The 17,569-nt window shown below is 36.3% G+C and overlaps 2 protein-coding genes and 1 long non-coding RNA gene across 3 annotated transcripts; 2 read left to right on the top strand and 1 right to left on the bottom strand.

Moving 5' to 3' along the window:
• Positions 1-706: 706 nt before the first annotated feature.
• Positions 707-2,598, bottom strand: LOC136806192 (uncharacterized). Its single transcript, XM_067062753.1, has 2 exons — positions 1,766-2,598; positions 707-1,605 (listed from the first exon to the last, which is right to left on the bottom strand). Exons 1-2 carry the CDS (start codon positions 2,562-2,564, stop codon positions 779-781), a joined length of 1,626 nt encoding a protein of 541 aa, XP_066918854.1. The 5' UTR covers positions 2,565-2,598; the 3' UTR covers positions 707-778.
• Positions 2,599-2,656: 58 nt separating this feature from the next.
• LOC136806195 (uncharacterized) lies at positions 2,657-4,453 on the top strand. Its single transcript, XM_067062755.1, has 2 exons — positions 2,657-3,310; positions 3,535-4,453. The coding sequence occupies exons 1-2, from the start codon at positions 2,817-2,819 to the stop codon at positions 4,451-4,453; spliced, it is 1,413 nt and encodes a 470-aa protein (XP_066918856.1). The 5' UTR covers positions 2,657-2,816.
• A 10,567-nt stretch (positions 4,454-15,020) lies between these two features.
• Positions 15,021-16,396, top strand: LOC136806193 (uncharacterized). The gene is made up of 3 exons (XR_010846532.1): positions 15,021-15,097; positions 15,746-15,835; positions 16,305-16,396. It is a non-coding gene; the product is annotated as an uncharacterized lncRNA (long non-coding RNA).
• The last annotated feature ends 1,173 nt before the right edge of the window (positions 16,397-17,569 follow it).

Raw genomic sequence — 17,569 nt, forward strand, 5'->3', positions numbered from 1 at the left:
CAAAAACTTCGGCGCTGCGCATAGGCTTCGCAAGGCAACATTTAAATCTTATTCAAGTTCTTACTTTCGCAGCTTCGGCGCAGCGGCGAAAATCGTCGCGCAGCGCAACCTTTCACAATAAAAAATTTAATCTTATTTAATTTTTTTACCTTCGCGGCTTCGGCGCAGCGGCGAAAATCGTCGCGCAGCGCAACCTTTCGCAAGAAAATATTTAATCTTATTTAAGTTTTTACCTTCGCGGCTTCGGCGCAGCGGCGAAAATCGTCTCGCAGCGCAACCTTTCGCAAGAAAATATTTAATCTTATTTACGTTTTTACCTTCGCGGCTTCGGCGCAGCGGCGAAAATCGTCGCGCAGCGCACAACCTTTCACAAGAAGCATTTAATCTTATTTACTTTTTTACCTTCGCGGCTTCGACGCAGCAGCGAAAATCGTCGCGCAGCGCAACCTTTTGTGAAATATTGACATATGTAATTTTTTATTCACAGATTAGAAACAGTTTTTTCAAATTTATTGAGACCTTTAATATTTACCACGATTAATGAGTAAAAACATTTATCTTAAAAAAATTTTATATACATCCCTATTCATAAATTTAAAAAAATAGTTATAAATATCCCAATATTGTAATTTTTAACTCTTACAACATCTTCATTAATTCTTTATACCAAAAAAAATAAACAATTTATAATTAAAACACACCTGCAACTAAAAGTGAACGAAACACTCGTGAAAATTTTGAATTATACAGCTTTAATTTAACATCTTTTTTAACCATCTCAATAACTTAACTTTTTAGAAAGCCTGGTGTTATAATTGTCATCCAGTAATTTCAATAAACATAACCTCTTTGCATATGTCATATTCCTTGTGATGTTTTTGTAACAATTCAGTACATGAAATGTTTGCTCACAGACTTCCGTATTCATCTTACGCACATCCTTAAATTTAGGAAGATCGGGATGGTATTTACAGTCGTCACTACTGAGCACGCATTTCGACTGCGTGTGTTTCTCAGCATGAAAAACGTCCACAATAAACATTAATTCTTCAATTGCCTTGGCAAAAACATTCCCTTCCCTTGCTAATCTACAGACGTACGGGTGTAGATCACAGGATCTATCATAAACTATACCTTTCAAGTTTCCATTAAGATTACCTTGAAATATATCAATTAACCCTGTAAACACCATTGATAGACTTTCAGCAGTATACATTTCAAAATGGGACAATCGAATGCCGCATGATCTAAAAACATACAACATACCAGCAGTCCGTGTCTCGTACTTGTTGCAGTTCTCTTCTTTCTTGCAACCTTCTCCACTTGTAATAACATTCTCCAATAGCTTTACTCTTTGTCTAGTCATAGGATAAAGGTCTAATCTTTCATTTTTGATTTCATTTTTCATCTCTCCTGACTCGTTAGAGTGGATGTGGCATAATTTGGATCCTTTTAAAGATTGATTTCCTCTAACCGGATTATTTATACAACGAACAACTTTGTTAACTTCTCCTATCTCATGAGGCAACTTAGTTATCGGTTTAGCGCAACAATATCGATACAATTTTTCGTTTCCGTCGATTACAACCATCTTATTCTTGCAACCTATAATTTAGAAAAGTCATTATTTTGATTAATTTTGAAAAACCCCACTGGGAAACAATTTAACCGGGATGCTGAGACAGGGGTGTAATAGTCATTTTTTCAATTTAAGCCTACACATATAATGATAAAATGAATCAAGTTCAAAATGTATCCGAATTACCTGTCTCGTTACATTCGTGTGAAAACCATTTTTGATCGATTACTTTTTTCAAGGTTGGATACACATCTTCACATATCTTTTCAATATCGAAATGTTTATTGTGGTCCTTTCTGTGCCATAACATTGTGGGGCAAATGCTTATTAGTCGTTTTATGAGCCAATGATTTTCGATGACTTCGGCAATCAGTTTCTTTGTAGAGTCATCAATTCCAAATTCAACATTGTACATTTCGGAAATCTTATCAAAACTTGTAGCACCAATACAAATCTGTAGAGAAATCCTCTCTAGATATCGTGTCGTAAAAGCTATGGATGACGTGATCATAAAGTAGTCATCTCCATCTGTTAGATACGTTCGATATCCATCTTTATTTTCTGTCCAGTGTCTGTAAAACTTCGTCTTACACGTCTTACACAAACCATGGTAATTCAATCCATCAATAATGCCATTTTCAGTGTAAATCCTTACTTGGGATGCTCTAGGGTTAATCCTGATCTTCTTCGAGCAACAAGTAGTGGTAATTGGGATAAATGCTGGCTGCTCCATGTATTCGCTGTTCCCTGTTTTATACCTAACCATACAGGTGCTGCAGTGTAGGATATGACTTTCGATTGGACGAAAATAAACTTCACCATTTGGTAGGTCAAGGTCTACTAATACCTGTAGATTACTGTCACTTAATGTGGTTACATACGATTGCAAAGTCTTCGTTATGTATTCGATTCGGTGTGGAGTGCGTAATGAAACATTACTAAGTAAATTCTGTAACACTTTCAATACATCAATCCGAATAATCATCTTCGCGCCTCTTAACTTTTCTCCGTATCTGCTTCCAGAAGGTTTGTGCTCAAACAAATTTTTCTTTTGTACATAATTTGTTTCATAAAAAACTGACGTTACAATAAATTTTTCAAGAAGACAATGCAATGGCTTTTTTTAGTTGTGACGTCGGATTTTGATTTTGGGAGAACATTGCATTGCCATCTTTAAAAAGAAGAAACTTAACGGCCATAAATTCATTTCACCTCAATCAACACTCGAGGAACAATCATGTCGAAACCTTTGAAAGAAATCTCAGACGATGTTTACCGGCGCGCACTGGAAAAATGTTGGGCGGTAAAGTTGGACACACAGAAAACCTTCCCTACACTAATCGATGAATGGATAACAGTGGAGAAGAAAAAACTTGGAGTTCCGTATTCTTACCTTGCATACCCACTTCTAACGAGTATATCATACTGTCTCGGTGTGAGCAGAGTAAAACTGGCTGAATCGTACCAAGAACCCGTCATCCTTTACTCGTTGGTATCAGGCAGAAGTGGTACAAATAAATCAAGCTGTGTATCACTTTTCCGAAATATCATCAACAAGATTGAAACAAATGAGCGAGATGATAAACAGCACATCTTTGACAGTGGCACTATCGAGGGTCTCATGACCACACTTCATGAGAACAACGGCTCCGTTTTATGCGCTGTAGACGAGTTTTCCACATTCTTAGATGCAATGGATAAAAACTCAAATGGAAATGTCGAACGCTCAAGGTAACTTTTTACTTAGTTTTGTAATTTTAAGATCCCATATACCTCACCGTCAAATATAGGTAATACGCACTCCAATGGAGAACCTAAAATCTTAATTGTGTTCGCACGGGTTTTCGCATAATCTTAGTTAGTATTAGACCTGACATCCGTATGTTCAATTTTAACGTTTATCTTTTGAAAATAGCTCTTCATGTAATGGTATATGAACATAAGATTATCTTTAGATATCTATCTCTTTGGTCCGGTTCATCATGGTCAAAAAAGACAAAGCACGGCGGAAAGGTGGAAATTGAAGACCCACGATTCAGTTTTTATGGGTTTAACCAAAACTACTTTCTTATTAACATGATCGTTAACAGCAATCATTTTGATGGATTCCTGCCAAGATTTTTGGTCGCTACTTCTGAAGAGGAGTATGTTCCAATAACGGAAAAAATTGCAGCTTCGAAAACAAAAGTTCCACTCTGTATCCAGAATTTGTTTGACAAAATTTTCAAACACTTTTACTATAAAGGTCATGTTTTTGAGCTAGACACTGAAGCATTTACTTTGTTTGCATCATATGATCAAAAAGTTTTGGACTTCAGAAAGGCAGATGTGTTCGAAGACATGAAATCAATGATTATGTCCAAAAGTATCGGTAATGTGCTGAGAGTAGCTGCTCTCCAGTGCGCACTACGCGTTGTTGTCGATGCCGATGACTTATCAAATCTGGATTTCACAATTGGGATGGTCGACATGGAACGAGCCATCACGTTGGTAACGTATTCGGTTAACTGTTTAATTGCATTGATAGACAGCACGAAAAATACTTCACGAAATGGAAGGAAACGACATAGCGAAATGCCTTTACCTGAAGTAATGGATGAGGAGTTTCTATTGGTCCACAAGGCGAAAATCAAAAAGATCTTCACGCAAAATTCAAAGATCGTACCGGTTTCATCCATCACAAGAAATCACATGTGTCCTCAAATAGGTGGGAAAAATGGTTCAGAAGAAGCCAAACGTTTTCTAAAGGGGTTAGAGTTGAATGGTCTTGGTAAGCTGTCAGTGGAGAATGATAAATCAGTATTTATTGTAACCGATAAAGAAAACATTGAAAATCAGATAGTCTCAGATTTGATGACTAAACTCGATCTTTGAGTCTTATACATTATCACACTTAATATTTATGGTTTGAATAATTAAATTTTTACGTGTTTGGATGATTTTTAAATTTGGCAGTTAATTTCAAATTTTGGGTTTTAAGGTTAGGTTGACCAGATATTTATGGAAAAATTCAGTTTTTTCTCCACACATCCATATTTATATTTAGTCAAAATCAAATCATATAATTGTATTTATTCTTCAGATGTTGAATTCTAATTATTATTTGTATATTTTCCAATAACTTATTAATCACATCCTTACTTTTTTCAATGAATTACTCTATCCACCATTTAAAAAAACTCATATAAACCGTTTTGGGTCACATCTATACATCATTTGATTTTAAGTTTTGATTTGACTTTAAAATTACAACAACAAGTAGGTTTTATTGACTTAACCTTTACCTAACACATGTATTATTGACACCACCAGGCCATTTCAGACTTTATAGTATAATAGCTCCTATCACACGCGAAAGACCTTTATATACCCTGGACCAAGCTTCTCAATCCCAGCCAAGCAAAGTCTTTGATCGGAGTTTTTTGAAAATTGATACCCTAATGGCGGCACTACTCGATAGCGGTGTAAATGCATCGAGAGCGCTAGGTCTACTTTTCCTCGAATTTATTTTATGATGTAGCGGCGTTAGATGTTAATTTTTAACATTGCAATGGCTTCTCCTCGGGTACCAATTCCAAAAAAACTCCAATCAAAGATGGCAGATATATTTTTTTTTTTCGGTCAAAAAATCAAAGATGGCAGATATTGCTTGGTCCAGGGTTATATAAAGGTCAGTGAGTGCAACATTCTTCACCGCTACGCCGAAGTCGCGAAGGCCATTTCAGACTTATAATAGCTCTTATCACACGCGAAAGGCTTGCGCAGCGCAACGTTCTTCGCCGCTACGCCGAAGCCGGGAAGGCCATTTCAGACTTATAAAAGCTCCCATCACACGCGAAAGGCTTGCGCAGCGCAACGTTCTTCGCCGCTACGCCGAAGTCGCGAAGGCCATTTCAGACTTATAAAAGCTCCCATCACACGCGAAAGGCTTGCGCAGCACAGCATCCTTCGTCGCTACGCCGAAGTCGCGAAGACCATTTCAGACTTATAAAAGCTCCCATCACACGCGAAAGGCTTGCGCAGCACAGCATCCTTCGCCGCTACGCCGAAGTCGCGAAGACCATTTCAGACTTATAAAAGCTCCCATCACACGCGAAAGGCTTGCGCACGTCAAATACGTGCGCTAACTGCGTATACCACGCGCAGCGCCGAAGTAAGTGTGCAAATCGTCGCCCCACTCTTTTTAGACCCTACGATTTTATTGGAATTTTGTCATGGTTAAACTTAACATTCAGCGGATATTGTTGCCAAATAATGATTTTTTTGTCACGTTGTCAGCCAATACTGTTTGACTATTTGAGTAACACTTTTTAAGATCATACGCCATATCGAATATTGGGTGATTGTGGTCAGTATAACATTTGTTGAGGCTGGTTGAGGAGGTACGCTGCTGTGAAAAACAGACAAAATATTTGCAGGAGTTCTTAATTATTCATCATGATATTAGAAAGACTTTGTTGTGGTTTGAAGATCAAGCAAATTGTGATAAGTTTTGTGACATGTGTGTGATGTTCAATGACATTTATAACTTTTACATACGAAGGCAGCAATCACTAATGCACTTTCATTTAATCTTCCAAATAAAATAAGCACTTTTGAAGCTTTTTCCTCAAAACTGTTGAGCGTGTTTTTAGCGAAGTTAAATGAAGATGTTTGTGATCGCCGCCTTAAAATATACCTTATTAAGTGGATAAATTTTGGCGTGGATTTAATTTGGCAATTAGCCAAAATGCAATTTTTGACGGGGATTTAGCTAATTTGACGATATAGATCAATTTCATAAAATTTGGCGGGGATTCAAGTTGGCGAAATGCAAATTTTGAGACACTTAAATTGGTAAAAATTACTATATATAAAATATACTGAAAAGTTGTTATTTTTTAGTTTTTGAAATTTTGGCGGGGATTTAATTTGCCAATATGTGTCATGCCACGCGATTTCCAACATACTCCATCACACCGGTGTCAAAAAAAACCAGTGGACCCACCGGTTCCCACCGGTGTCGAATGATTTTGCAACCAGTTTCAACCACTCTTCACCGGTGGCACTTTTTAGAGATTCGAGACTGGTGTCCACCGGTGTCCACCGGTGTTTTAATAATTACACCGGTGGAGGCTTTAGATTTCGGCTGCCGTCAAAAATTAAACTTAGAGTTTACGCATGCGCGATTACATCAAAACAAAATTGGCTGTTCCGCTTCGCTTTCGCTTCGCCTGTCTGCCTGTAGGTCGACACGAAAAAAGTGTAGAAGCAATCACTTCAAATGATGATGATTTGCCTAGAGAATGGTGATGGTAAAGTATTTGACAAACAAAAAGACAAACAGTTTGTCTTAGGAAGGATGAGGAAGGTTTGTATATTTTACATTGAAAAACTCATAGCAATGGAGTAGAGATGGGGGTTGATATAATGGATATCTTTTGAACTACAAAACCACCATTTGGCATTTGAAACAAATAAATGACACAAATGACGACTCATTTTTCTCATTGAGGTAAGGGCTTTAATCTGGTGGAACTATTTTTTCCAAAATATGAAGGGAATATTTTGGCCTGTCCTCCCTATTAATAGTCGAGTGAAAGTTTGAACTTTTTGGAGTGGGCAGTAAACCTGTTTAATAATTTCCCTCCCCTAAAATGGATTTTTAAAAAAAATTTGTATATCTAAAATTGTATTCAAATTTGAGGAATGTTCAGGCCCAAAGCCTGTGTTAGGTAGTTGCTTAATGCACCTTTTAGAACAGGTAAGTTATTGTAATTGGCACCCTTCACCTAATAGCCAGCAACTCCTCAATTTTGAATACAATTTGGTTGAATACAAAAAACAATCAATGGGATTTAATTTTGTGTTTACTTTCGACTTATATCAAATTTGATGCAGCCAAGTTGTTTTATTTAAATGGAACTATTATTAATGGTAGGGTGGACAGGCCAAAATTTTCCCCTCAATTTTTAGAAACCAAGCTAATTTTATTTGAAAGTCCTTACCTTTGTGAGAAAAATGAGGGGTCATTTATTAGAAATGGTTGAGTATTCCCAAAGTTATTCCATTTTCAAAACACAAAAAAATCACCTTTTCAAAGAATCGCCTCCTTACACCACGCCAGCAAGAAATAATTTTCGGAAGCACCAAAATCGCGCCAAAAATGGCGGATGAAATCTAGTCTTCCGTGTGGCGGGGTGTGGGGAGTTTTGCTGGTGCGGTCTGAAAATCGGCCCGATAACTGTTAAACTTTAGCTTATCGCTAATGAGCTGGAAATGATAGCTAAAAACAAATTTCACCACTAGGAAGCTGAAATCCTCAGCTTTCAGATGGTGTATGCTGCTTACATGAAAAAATCCGCAATCTTGTTGAAAAATTGCAATTCCTTCTATTTATTCAAAATTCCAGACAGCCTTTAGGTTTTCAAATAAAGCAGCATGTGATAGATTGTAGCCTAATCTTACCCTGGGTTTACTAAAAAAAACGCGATTGAAAAGATGAACCAGCTCAATAGCGACAGCCATTTGTTTCAATATGGGTCGAGAATTTTCTGGTGCCGTGGTCAGCACTAAATCGCGTTTTCACCTTGACGTCGAAAAACATGAATATCTTTGGAAAGAAAATAGATACCTGGATGCAGTTTTTTTTACTTGTTTCCCTGATAATTCCTGATTGATTTAAAAAAAAATAATTAACAGATTTGGATGATTCAAAGGTATATAAGTACTAATGCATTGAAGTTCATTTTTGTAAATTCTTCCTCGTTCCGCGCAATAAATCCTGACGAGTGCGCACCCTATTAATGGTCCGATTTGGCTGAAATTTTGCAAACTTCTTCCTTGGGTGAAAACCTAGGGGTAGTTTTTTCACTTTTTCAAAATTCTCATTTTTAAGGGCGTGGTCACAAAGTTTAGCTCAAACGAGGCTAAAAATTTGGGGCAGACTGGAGACCTCAAAAATGGTTGGATTTGGCTGAAATTTTGCTCACCTAATCCTTGGGTAAATACCTGGGAATGTTTTTTTCATTTTTTAAAAATTTTTGGGGCCATATTTATGTATAAAAGTTGCAAAGCGATCCAGACCCTTTCGATTTGCAAGTTGTTGCAATAATAGATAATAGTTGCAATAGAGTTGTTGCAATAGAACGGCTGTGTCTCCATAATAAATCATGGAGATTGGTAACGTCCAGCCACACATCAGATTCGATCTGACAGCTCACACTGTACCATTATTCAATTAGAAAAATTGAAGCTATTGACCAGACAACTCTATTTGGAAGATTTTAAGCAAAGACCAGGACACTACCCTTGAACAACATACAAGTTTAAATCTCAAATTATCCAAAATGATAGATACAATTATCAAAAAGTGTTCAGCAAAAGGGTTTTTTTTACTTTATACTTGAAAAGAATTGAGAAAAAAACGAGAAAGAATTAATAAAAAATAACACAAGTTGAATTGTACGAGAGATGCTATTTGAAAATAAATTATTGGAGAAAATGTACAAAATTAATCAAATGAAATAATAATAAAATTAATTATAATTAAAAATGGGTTTTGAGCCCTTCTGAAATATTAATTGGATGTTTTTTTGTGTTTTTTTTTTATTTTTGTTCTTGTTTTTGTTCTTGTTTTTGTCTTTTTTCTTCTTATCCTTCGACACCCACACATACCCATCTTTATCTCTCTCACCTTCTTTCTTCCACACTTCAAACGCCTTTGCACTCTTGCTGCCAGGGTTCTTTTCTCTATATAAATAGAAAGCTGCAGCGCTTAGATCAGCCATTTTTTTTTTATTATTTTTAATTGTTTATTTTTACTGAAGAGAAAAAACAATGCAAATTTGAAAAAGGTTAACTTGCATAGTATGTCACTTTCATCACCTCCAAATCACAAAACTGTCTGGTCTTCATTTATAAATTGACCAGGTCAAGAAGTCAAAAACAAAACAAACAAGCTAAATTATAAACCAATTATAAATTAATGACTAGGCATTTCTGTGATTTGGAAACATTAGAGACCCGGGAGTAAACCTTGGCTTTTAGTTCATACTTGCAACATTTGTAGATAAAATCTGATTAATGGTGAAAGTATTTAACAGAGTACACCACGTGAAGGTAAGCCATAGGAAGGGGTAGATCACAAGAATTGTGAAAAATTGAAAAGTTTATTAAAAAGAGAGTAATCTTAGGGATTGGCCATAAAGTATCTACTAGAGGGGGGTGGAGGATTTTTCTAAAATCACAAAAAAAATTTCGAACCAACCCTCTTTGACGGTACCCCACAATACACGAAAAATTGCAATGAAGAGTTGCTAATGCTATCAAATTAGCAATTTATTTATATTATAAATTCAACCAAAAATTCATGGTAAACGCCAAAATAAAAAGAGTAAAAAATGTAAACAAACAGCAAAAAAACCACCCTAAAATTCTCCACCCCACTCTAGTAGATACTTTATGACCGCTCCCTTAAAAGTTATTTTATAGTTTTTTGTGATCTACCCCTCAGTTTTTCGTACTCTGCCCTAAAAAAGAAAAACAATTTTGATTAGGGCTGACTGTAATAGTCAAAATGACAAAGCAGCAGCGAAGGGTAAATACTCATCACAATGATAAAGTATATTTTTCTCTTGATTTGAAATAAATTTAGAGAATTCATAGCAATTCACATTGAATGCTTTAACACAACTATTCACAATGAATTGATGTGACACCTCCATTGTGCTGATTTATCATTTTAATAAAAACCTCACGCTCGTGAAAAAGAAGTTAATATGTAGCTGGATCAGGTGCAGTGAGATTTTTGGTATTGTCAGTACAGAATTCCCGTATATCAGTGAAAAGATAGTCTTTCCTTTTCTGAGGGAATCCTTTAGGGTGGATAATATCAGGCAAATCTCTGGTATTGGTGACACTCTCAAGAGGGACTTTTCCAATGATAGACACCTTTACAGGCTCATCACCTAGTCTTTTTGAGCAATATACTATACCCTTTTCTTCTGAAGACATACTAAAGTGATGATACTCAAGAAGGTCTTTGATGTCTACAAATTGGTACTTTTTATCAAAATACTCTGTCCACTCATATGTTGGAACATTAACCTGCTTGTCATGAGTCCCAGCCAAAACACCAACATTAACCTTAGTATCATTGCAAACATCCATTACATCATACAATGATGAGACTTGTGTACGCCGCAGCTTTGTTTTGAATGCACCGAAACATCTGAAAATTGGAAAAAATTCATCCTCTAGAGAAAAACCTTTTCAGTCAACAATTTACCCATTTTTATCATTATATTTTGTTGAAGATAATATTTTAATAATCTTTTATGTTTGGCCTTCTGGGCCTTCAACATATACCCTGAGTCGGGAGGAAATTAAAAAAGTTTAGATGAAGGCTGGCTGATCATTACCTGTCACAGCTAAACTTTGTGTGGCCAGCAATCATAAATGAATATTCAATCTTTTCATGAAGTCCATTGATTATTCTCCACATGAGATAATGCAGAAAGGCATTATTCTTGTTCTGGCCTAGAGTTACAAATGTTATTAGAAAATTTAACAAGCTTGTTGGCTATTCCAAAAAAAATATACAGGGGTATTGACAATATTGACGAACCTTTTTTGCAAACCCCCTGGAAAATTTAAATGCTAGAGGTAGTTCCTATTAAATGGATTAAACCCTCTGGAAAGTGAAGTTTTGCAATTGTGTGAGTGTTGTCTTTAAAAAAGGGTCTGTAAAATAACTATTAAAGAATATACCAAAAGCCCTTCCAATTTTGAGACCCCCTGGAAAAGTTCGTCAATACCCCTGTATGGTTTAAATCATAATGAATGTGAAGGAAATTTGGAAAAATTGAAACCACTTTCGATTTGCAAGTCACATAATTTTTAAGTTCATTGCATAAATTTGTATAAATTAACGGAATTGTAATAAGAAGAATAGAAATTATCGTATTTTTGCATTTTTGTCGACTTTGCAGAAAAACGTAAACAAAGCCTAAATTCTGGAATTTTGAAAAGATTTTGAAATAATGAAAAGTGTAAAAAACTGTCAAAAGTACACATACCCGAACAATTATCAGCATGTAGATAAGCTTCTGTCTCACCAAAACTGTAATTTTCTAAATAGTGGTGCACATAGCTGATGGTAGCATTAGCACCCTTCCCTGTATTAACAATCTCATCAATGAGATAACAGTATTGAAGACCTATACCATCATTGCACAGACCAAAGATTGAACATTTACGAGGCGTCTTAAAAAAAATAGGCCCTGGCTGGAGAGGGTGATAAGGGTAATGAGTTTGTTGGGCATAGTCCCACGAGTAGTGGGACATTCCTTTAAAAGAACAAGGAGGCTTTTTAGAAAACGCATTGAAATTTTCCATTCCTTCTAATTGTAAAAACTTCCGAGCATCATCCTTCGCCCTTTTAACTTGAGCTCTGTAATAGCGGATTTCCTCAGCAGCCCGAATTATATGGTCCTCCTGTGATTTTAAAGCCTCGTCATAATCATCATTCCCCCCAGAATCATCACCCTCCTTATGTTTAGCACGAGCTCTAATCAATAAATTATTGCCCTGCTGACAAGTCCAGCACAAATCAGCCATAGTTTTAGCAACTACAATGTTTGGCAATGCTTTTTTCCAGAGGTCACGAAAAGCACTAAAACCCATTGCAGGCAAATCTTCTTTTAAACATGCACTGTGATAACTTTCATGAATTGATTTCTTAGTGTGGTGAGAGTTTATAAACTGCGTAGTACCCTTTTCATCCCTACAATAGGGAATTCTACCGGGTAGATACGATGCATTTAATTCGGCAAAATTTTTGAGAAAGGTAATAGCGTGTTCATTAGTCTTCATTGAAAAGGTATTATGAGGTAAACGTCCTTTATTCCCATGCTCACGAGCTACTGGGCCCTTTTCTTTAAAATGTTTACACAATGTTTGGTAAACAGAAAGACTCATTGTCAAGCAAAACAAAAATGTCTCACGACAAACACGCTTACCATGAATCATATAAGTAGTCTCACCATTTTTTGGTTTGTTTGCCAATATAAAACCTAATAACAAAAAGTCTTTTTCGCTGCTGGTCAATTCCAAAATCGAATCCCTGCGATCTCTAATCTCATCTTTGGTAAAAAGGAGATAACATTGTCCTTTTTCAGGTCCAATTTTACAACCACAACCTTCCCTATAAAATTTATCAACTTTTTCTTCTTCTTCAGTATCAAGAGGTCTCTTTTCAGCCATCTTTCTAGGTTTATTCTGTGATCTTGCTTTCACCAAAGCTACCAGCAAATGAAAACAGAATGCTGATATCAAAGGGTGCGCGCGCATAAGTAGACATACTTTTCGAACCTTCGAAAAATGTTTCAAGATCGAATGTTTTACTGGTACATGTTTTACGTCATTAAGATCGTGACAAATTTTGTGAATTTGAGTTGAATTGGGAATAGGGCCCTAATATTACTACGTGACCAACAATGCAACATGGTGACATGTATTAGGAATAAGGGCCCTAATTACTACGTGACCAGCATGATGACACGTATTGGGAATAGGGCCCTAGAACTACGTGAGCAAGCTGTAAAACAATAGAAATTTCGAACAACAAAAGTTTGCGATTCCGAAAACAATAACAAGTAACATTCTAATTGGTCCTTTCAACTAGTTCCATTGTTTCTGTCACCTTATTCAATTGTTTCGAATACCTTGCCCTATAAAAGGACACGCTTCAAAAGATCCCATTGCTTTTCTGCTCACATCAGCTTTGTTCAATTTTAAATATAATTTCTAATTTTTATTTGTTTGTTCAACATGGCTAACCGTTCAGTAAGAAAAGTAATTGAAGAAAATCTCCCAAAATATGCCTTGGTATATTTTGAATCAGATAAGAAGACCAGCATCAAAAGGACTGACCAACTTACCTGGAACAGCCAAGACCAGCGTGGAAAATATTGCAAATTTGTTTTTGGCACAAAGACATTGATTGGGCAGATTCTAACTATGAAAGGTAAATAGTTAGTGGGGAACTAATGGAATAGATATTACACGTTTTTTTTTTAAGAAACTAGTTTTACCAAGCAGCATCAATGTTTCTTAAGAAATCGGCCTTTTGAGCCTTAAATGTTTCTAAACTGTTTGACATTATCAGCCTCATGGAAGGCTGAAATTTGACCTCCTATGAATTTCTCTAATTCGATATTCTTGCCAAATAAGGATTAATTTCACTTCGCATGAATTTCTCTAATTCGATTTTATTACCTTATAAGGATAAATATGGTGTCAATGGAAATTGTTTTGCCTCCTATAAATTTCTCTAGTCCGATAAGGATAAATATGGCATCAATAGAAAATTTCACCTCCTTTAAATTTCTCTAATTCGATATTGAAATAAGGATAAATATCTCAATATTTCACTTCGTTTCTCTAATTCGATTTTATTGCCTTGTAAGGATAAATATGGTGTCAATGGAAATTGTTTTGCCTCCTATAAATTTCTCTAGTCCGATAAGGATAAATATGGCGTCAATAGAAAATTTCACCTCCTTTAAATTTCTCTAATTCGATAGTAAAATAAGGATAAATATCTCAATTTTTCACTTCGTTTCTCTAATTCGATTTTATTGCCTTAAAAGGATAAATATGGCGTCACTGGAAATTATTTGGCCTCCTATAAACTTCTCTAGTCCGATATTCTTGCAAACTAGGGATTAATATAACGTCAGCGAAATTTGACCTCATATAAATTTCTCTAATTCGATATTGAACATTATTTCTATAGAGACGGAGAATGAAGTGAACGTCTACGAAAAAGAATGGGAAAAGAATCAGCCCAAGAAACGAAAACAGGCCGAAACCGAGACCGAAAGTGACGACGAAGAGGAAGAGGAGAACAGAAAAAAGAAGAAGCCGAGACAGGTATGTTATTTTTCATGACAAATTTATTTCAGTGAACGTATCTTCTATGATTTCAGTGTAGAAAATCTAAGTTGAAATTTCATTTTCTCTTTAATGAACAAGTCAGATTTTCTACGAATCACGTTGAAAGGTCCTATAAAAATAGAAAAAGAAGTTAATTCATTCTTTTGCACGGGGAATCTTTTCGGTCCTTGACAAAATCTTTATTTTCGATGTCTTTGGAAAATTTCATGTTTCATTCAGTAGGCATAAAGTATAAAGTCTGTTCACGATCAGTGTACATATTTGTCTATAATTTTTTAAGGATTGGTTCAAATATAATAGATTTGGTACCGTTGGAAAGATATTGATGAGTGGAATAATTTGAAATAAAAATTGTTTTGAAAACTTTCTAAAATAAAAATGAAAACGAAGAAGAAAAATGAACTACTTGTAGAATTGAGATATAATTATCATTTTCAAAACAAAAAAGAGCGTACACTTATCGCGAACAGACTTTAACTTTTGATTTCTTTTTTTGCTATTAAGACTATCAAGAGGAAAGGAAAACCATCAAAAGAAAAGAAGAAAAAGCCAGCAGCAGTACCAAAAACCAAAGAACAGGTAAATTAATTTTTTATAGCCCTACAATACAATTGTCAATCGTTTTCAAGAAAACGAATGGACTATTAATGTCTGTCTCAAATGTGGACACTTTACCTTTTTAACATTTTTTCAGCACCTAGTCATACTATATTTAAAAGTTATACACCGTTGGAAAGATAATTTTGAGGAGAATGTTTTGATAGATTTCATATCTTGCTTAGGTCAAAAGATACAGCCCTTAAAAGTAGGGCTAAAATTGCCAAAAATCACTAAAAATGGCCAAAATGTACGTATTTCAAAGAGCTGTAACTTTGGATCAAAGCAAGATAGAAGAAATCTGATTATCTTTCCAACGGTGTATAACTTTTAAAAATAGTGTGACTAGGTGCTGAAAAAATGTTAAAAAAGTAAAGTGTCCACATACTTTTGAGACAGAATTTAACACCGAATGGCCTTTTTGAAATCTTTTCCTTACCTAAAAGTTCGTCTGAGTTTATGATAGACGTCCTCTTTTAAATTCAACCTCGTTTAAATTTCTCTAATTCGATACTATTGCCATACATGGTCATGATACGAATTCGTTTTTGATTGAAATAAATTTCAATGAGCTGATCTGAAAAAGGAATAGATGTGAATTATGGAATCTGTGTTTACATCTATCTACAGAAAAAAGAGGAAAAGAAAAAGAGACAAAGCAAAGTCGAGAAAGTGAGAGCAGCCGAAGCAAGCTGCGAGATCGCATTGGAAACCACAGAGGTATGTATACCTTAAACCTATTAATACCAGGCTTTTTGAGTTTTGTATTACCGGGGGTGGGTACTCCTTCAAAGTGAACTTGTGACTTGTGTGAGGTATTCCATTCAAAATTTGCTTTTAAAATCTGTCTCAAAATTATGTGGACACTTTACTTTTTTAACATTTTCTCAGCACTCATTTATGCTATAATAAAAAGTTATATACCGTTAGTATTTCATTTTTTTAATTTTCATTTTTCTTCATTTTCTAATTTTTTCAAAATCATTAAGCCTATTAAAACATTCTCTTCAAAATTATTTTTCCAGCGGTATATAACTTTTTATTAAATGAGTGCTGAGAAACCTACCTACCTTAGCTTTCCAAATATGTATAACAAGTGCTTCTAACAAAACAGTCTAGCGATTTTACAAAATGCCCTCTACTACAAGTGGTACCAAGTTCTATAACAATTGTACCTTTATTTTTTAAGCCAAAACGCGACATCATTAACGTGGACAAACAAAAGAATGTTAATGGCTTTATTTTCGATTCTGTGGTCCTAAAACATAACGTACCTGAGAAAGCCGACGCCCAATTTTCAAAGATTGTCAAAAGCAAGCCATTTGATGGTAATTTGAGGACCTTTTCTTCCCTTAAAACCAAAATTGTTGCTCCGTTGTCCGGCGAAATCGTTTCTCCGTCGTCGTCGTCCGGCGAAATCGTTGCTCCGCTGTCGTCGTCCGGCGAAATCGTTGCGCCACCGTCGTCCGACGAAATCGTTGCATCACCGTCGTCGTCGTCCGACGAAATCGTTGCTCCACCGTCGTCGTCCGACGAAATCGTTGCTCCGTCGGCATCATCCGGCGAAATCGTCGTTTCGTCCTCGTCTGGCAAAATCAACAAAATCGTTGTTCCGTCGGCATCATCCGTTTCGTCGTCGTCCGGCAAAATCAACAAAATCGTTGTTCCGTCGGCATCATCTGGCGAAATCGTCGTCTCGTCGTCGTCCGGCAAAATCAACAAAATCGTTGTTCCGTCGGCATCATCCGTTTCGTCGTCCGGCAAAATCAACAAAATCGTTGTTCCGTCGGCACCATCCGTTTCGTCGTCCGGCAAAATCAACAAAATCGTTGTTCCGTCGGCATCATCCGTTTCGTCGTCGTCCGGCAAAATCAACAAAATCGTTGTTCCGTCGGCATCATCTGGCGAAATCGTCGTCTCGTCGTCGTCCGGCAAAATCAACAAAATCGTTGTTCCGTCGGCATCATCCGTTTCGTCGTCGTCCGGCAAAATCAACAAAATCGTTGTTCCGTCGGCATTATCCGGCGAAATCGTCGTATCATCGTCGTCCGGCAAAATCAACAAAATCGTTGTTCCGTCGGCATCATCCGTTTCGTCGTCGTCCGGCAAAATCAACAAAATCGTTGTTCCGTCGGCATTATCCGGCGAAATTGGTGTTCCGCTGTCGTCTGGTTCCTCCACTGTTCCATGGTCTGGTTCCTCTAATGTTCTGTTGCCTGGTTTTGTTGTTCCTTTGTCTGCCAACACTCCAGTTTATTCAACGAACGCTTCAACCCCACGCCAACAATACACCACACCAAGTAGTTGTTCCTCTCGCATGTATTTCACTCCGGAGTCAACGGATTATGTTGTTTCTTCAAGAAGTGGTGGTCGATTTCTTCAACAATCCAAAGATCAAAAAAGCACTCGTGAGAAGATCGATGAACTTTCTTTGGAGTTGGTCCAAATGCGTGG

The sequence above is a fragment of the Clytia hemisphaerica genome, unplaced genomic scaffold, assembly GCF_902728285.1.
Source record: "Clytia hemisphaerica strain Z4C2 unplaced genomic scaffold, Clytia hemisphaerica genome assembly, whole genome shotgun sequence".
Lineage (NCBI taxonomy): Eukaryota > Metazoa > Cnidaria > Hydrozoa > Leptothecata > Clytiidae > Clytia > Clytia hemisphaerica.

Coding starts and splice junctions, on each gene's coding strand:
- LOC136806192 (XM_067062753.1), bottom strand. CDS start 2,564: ATGATTATTCGGATTGATGTATTGAAAGTGTTACAGAATTTACTTAGT. Junction 1,606..1,765: donor ACACGAATGTAACGAGACAG/GTAATTCGGATA, acceptor TCTAAATTATAG/GTTGCAAGAATAAGATGGTT.
- LOC136806195 (XM_067062755.1), top strand. CDS start 2,817: ATGTCGAAACCTTTGAAAGAAATCTCAGACGATGTTTACCGGCGCGCA. Junction 3,311..3,534: donor GGAAATGTCGAACGCTCAAG/GTAACTTTTTAC, acceptor GATTATCTTTAG/ATATCTATCTCTTTGGTCCG.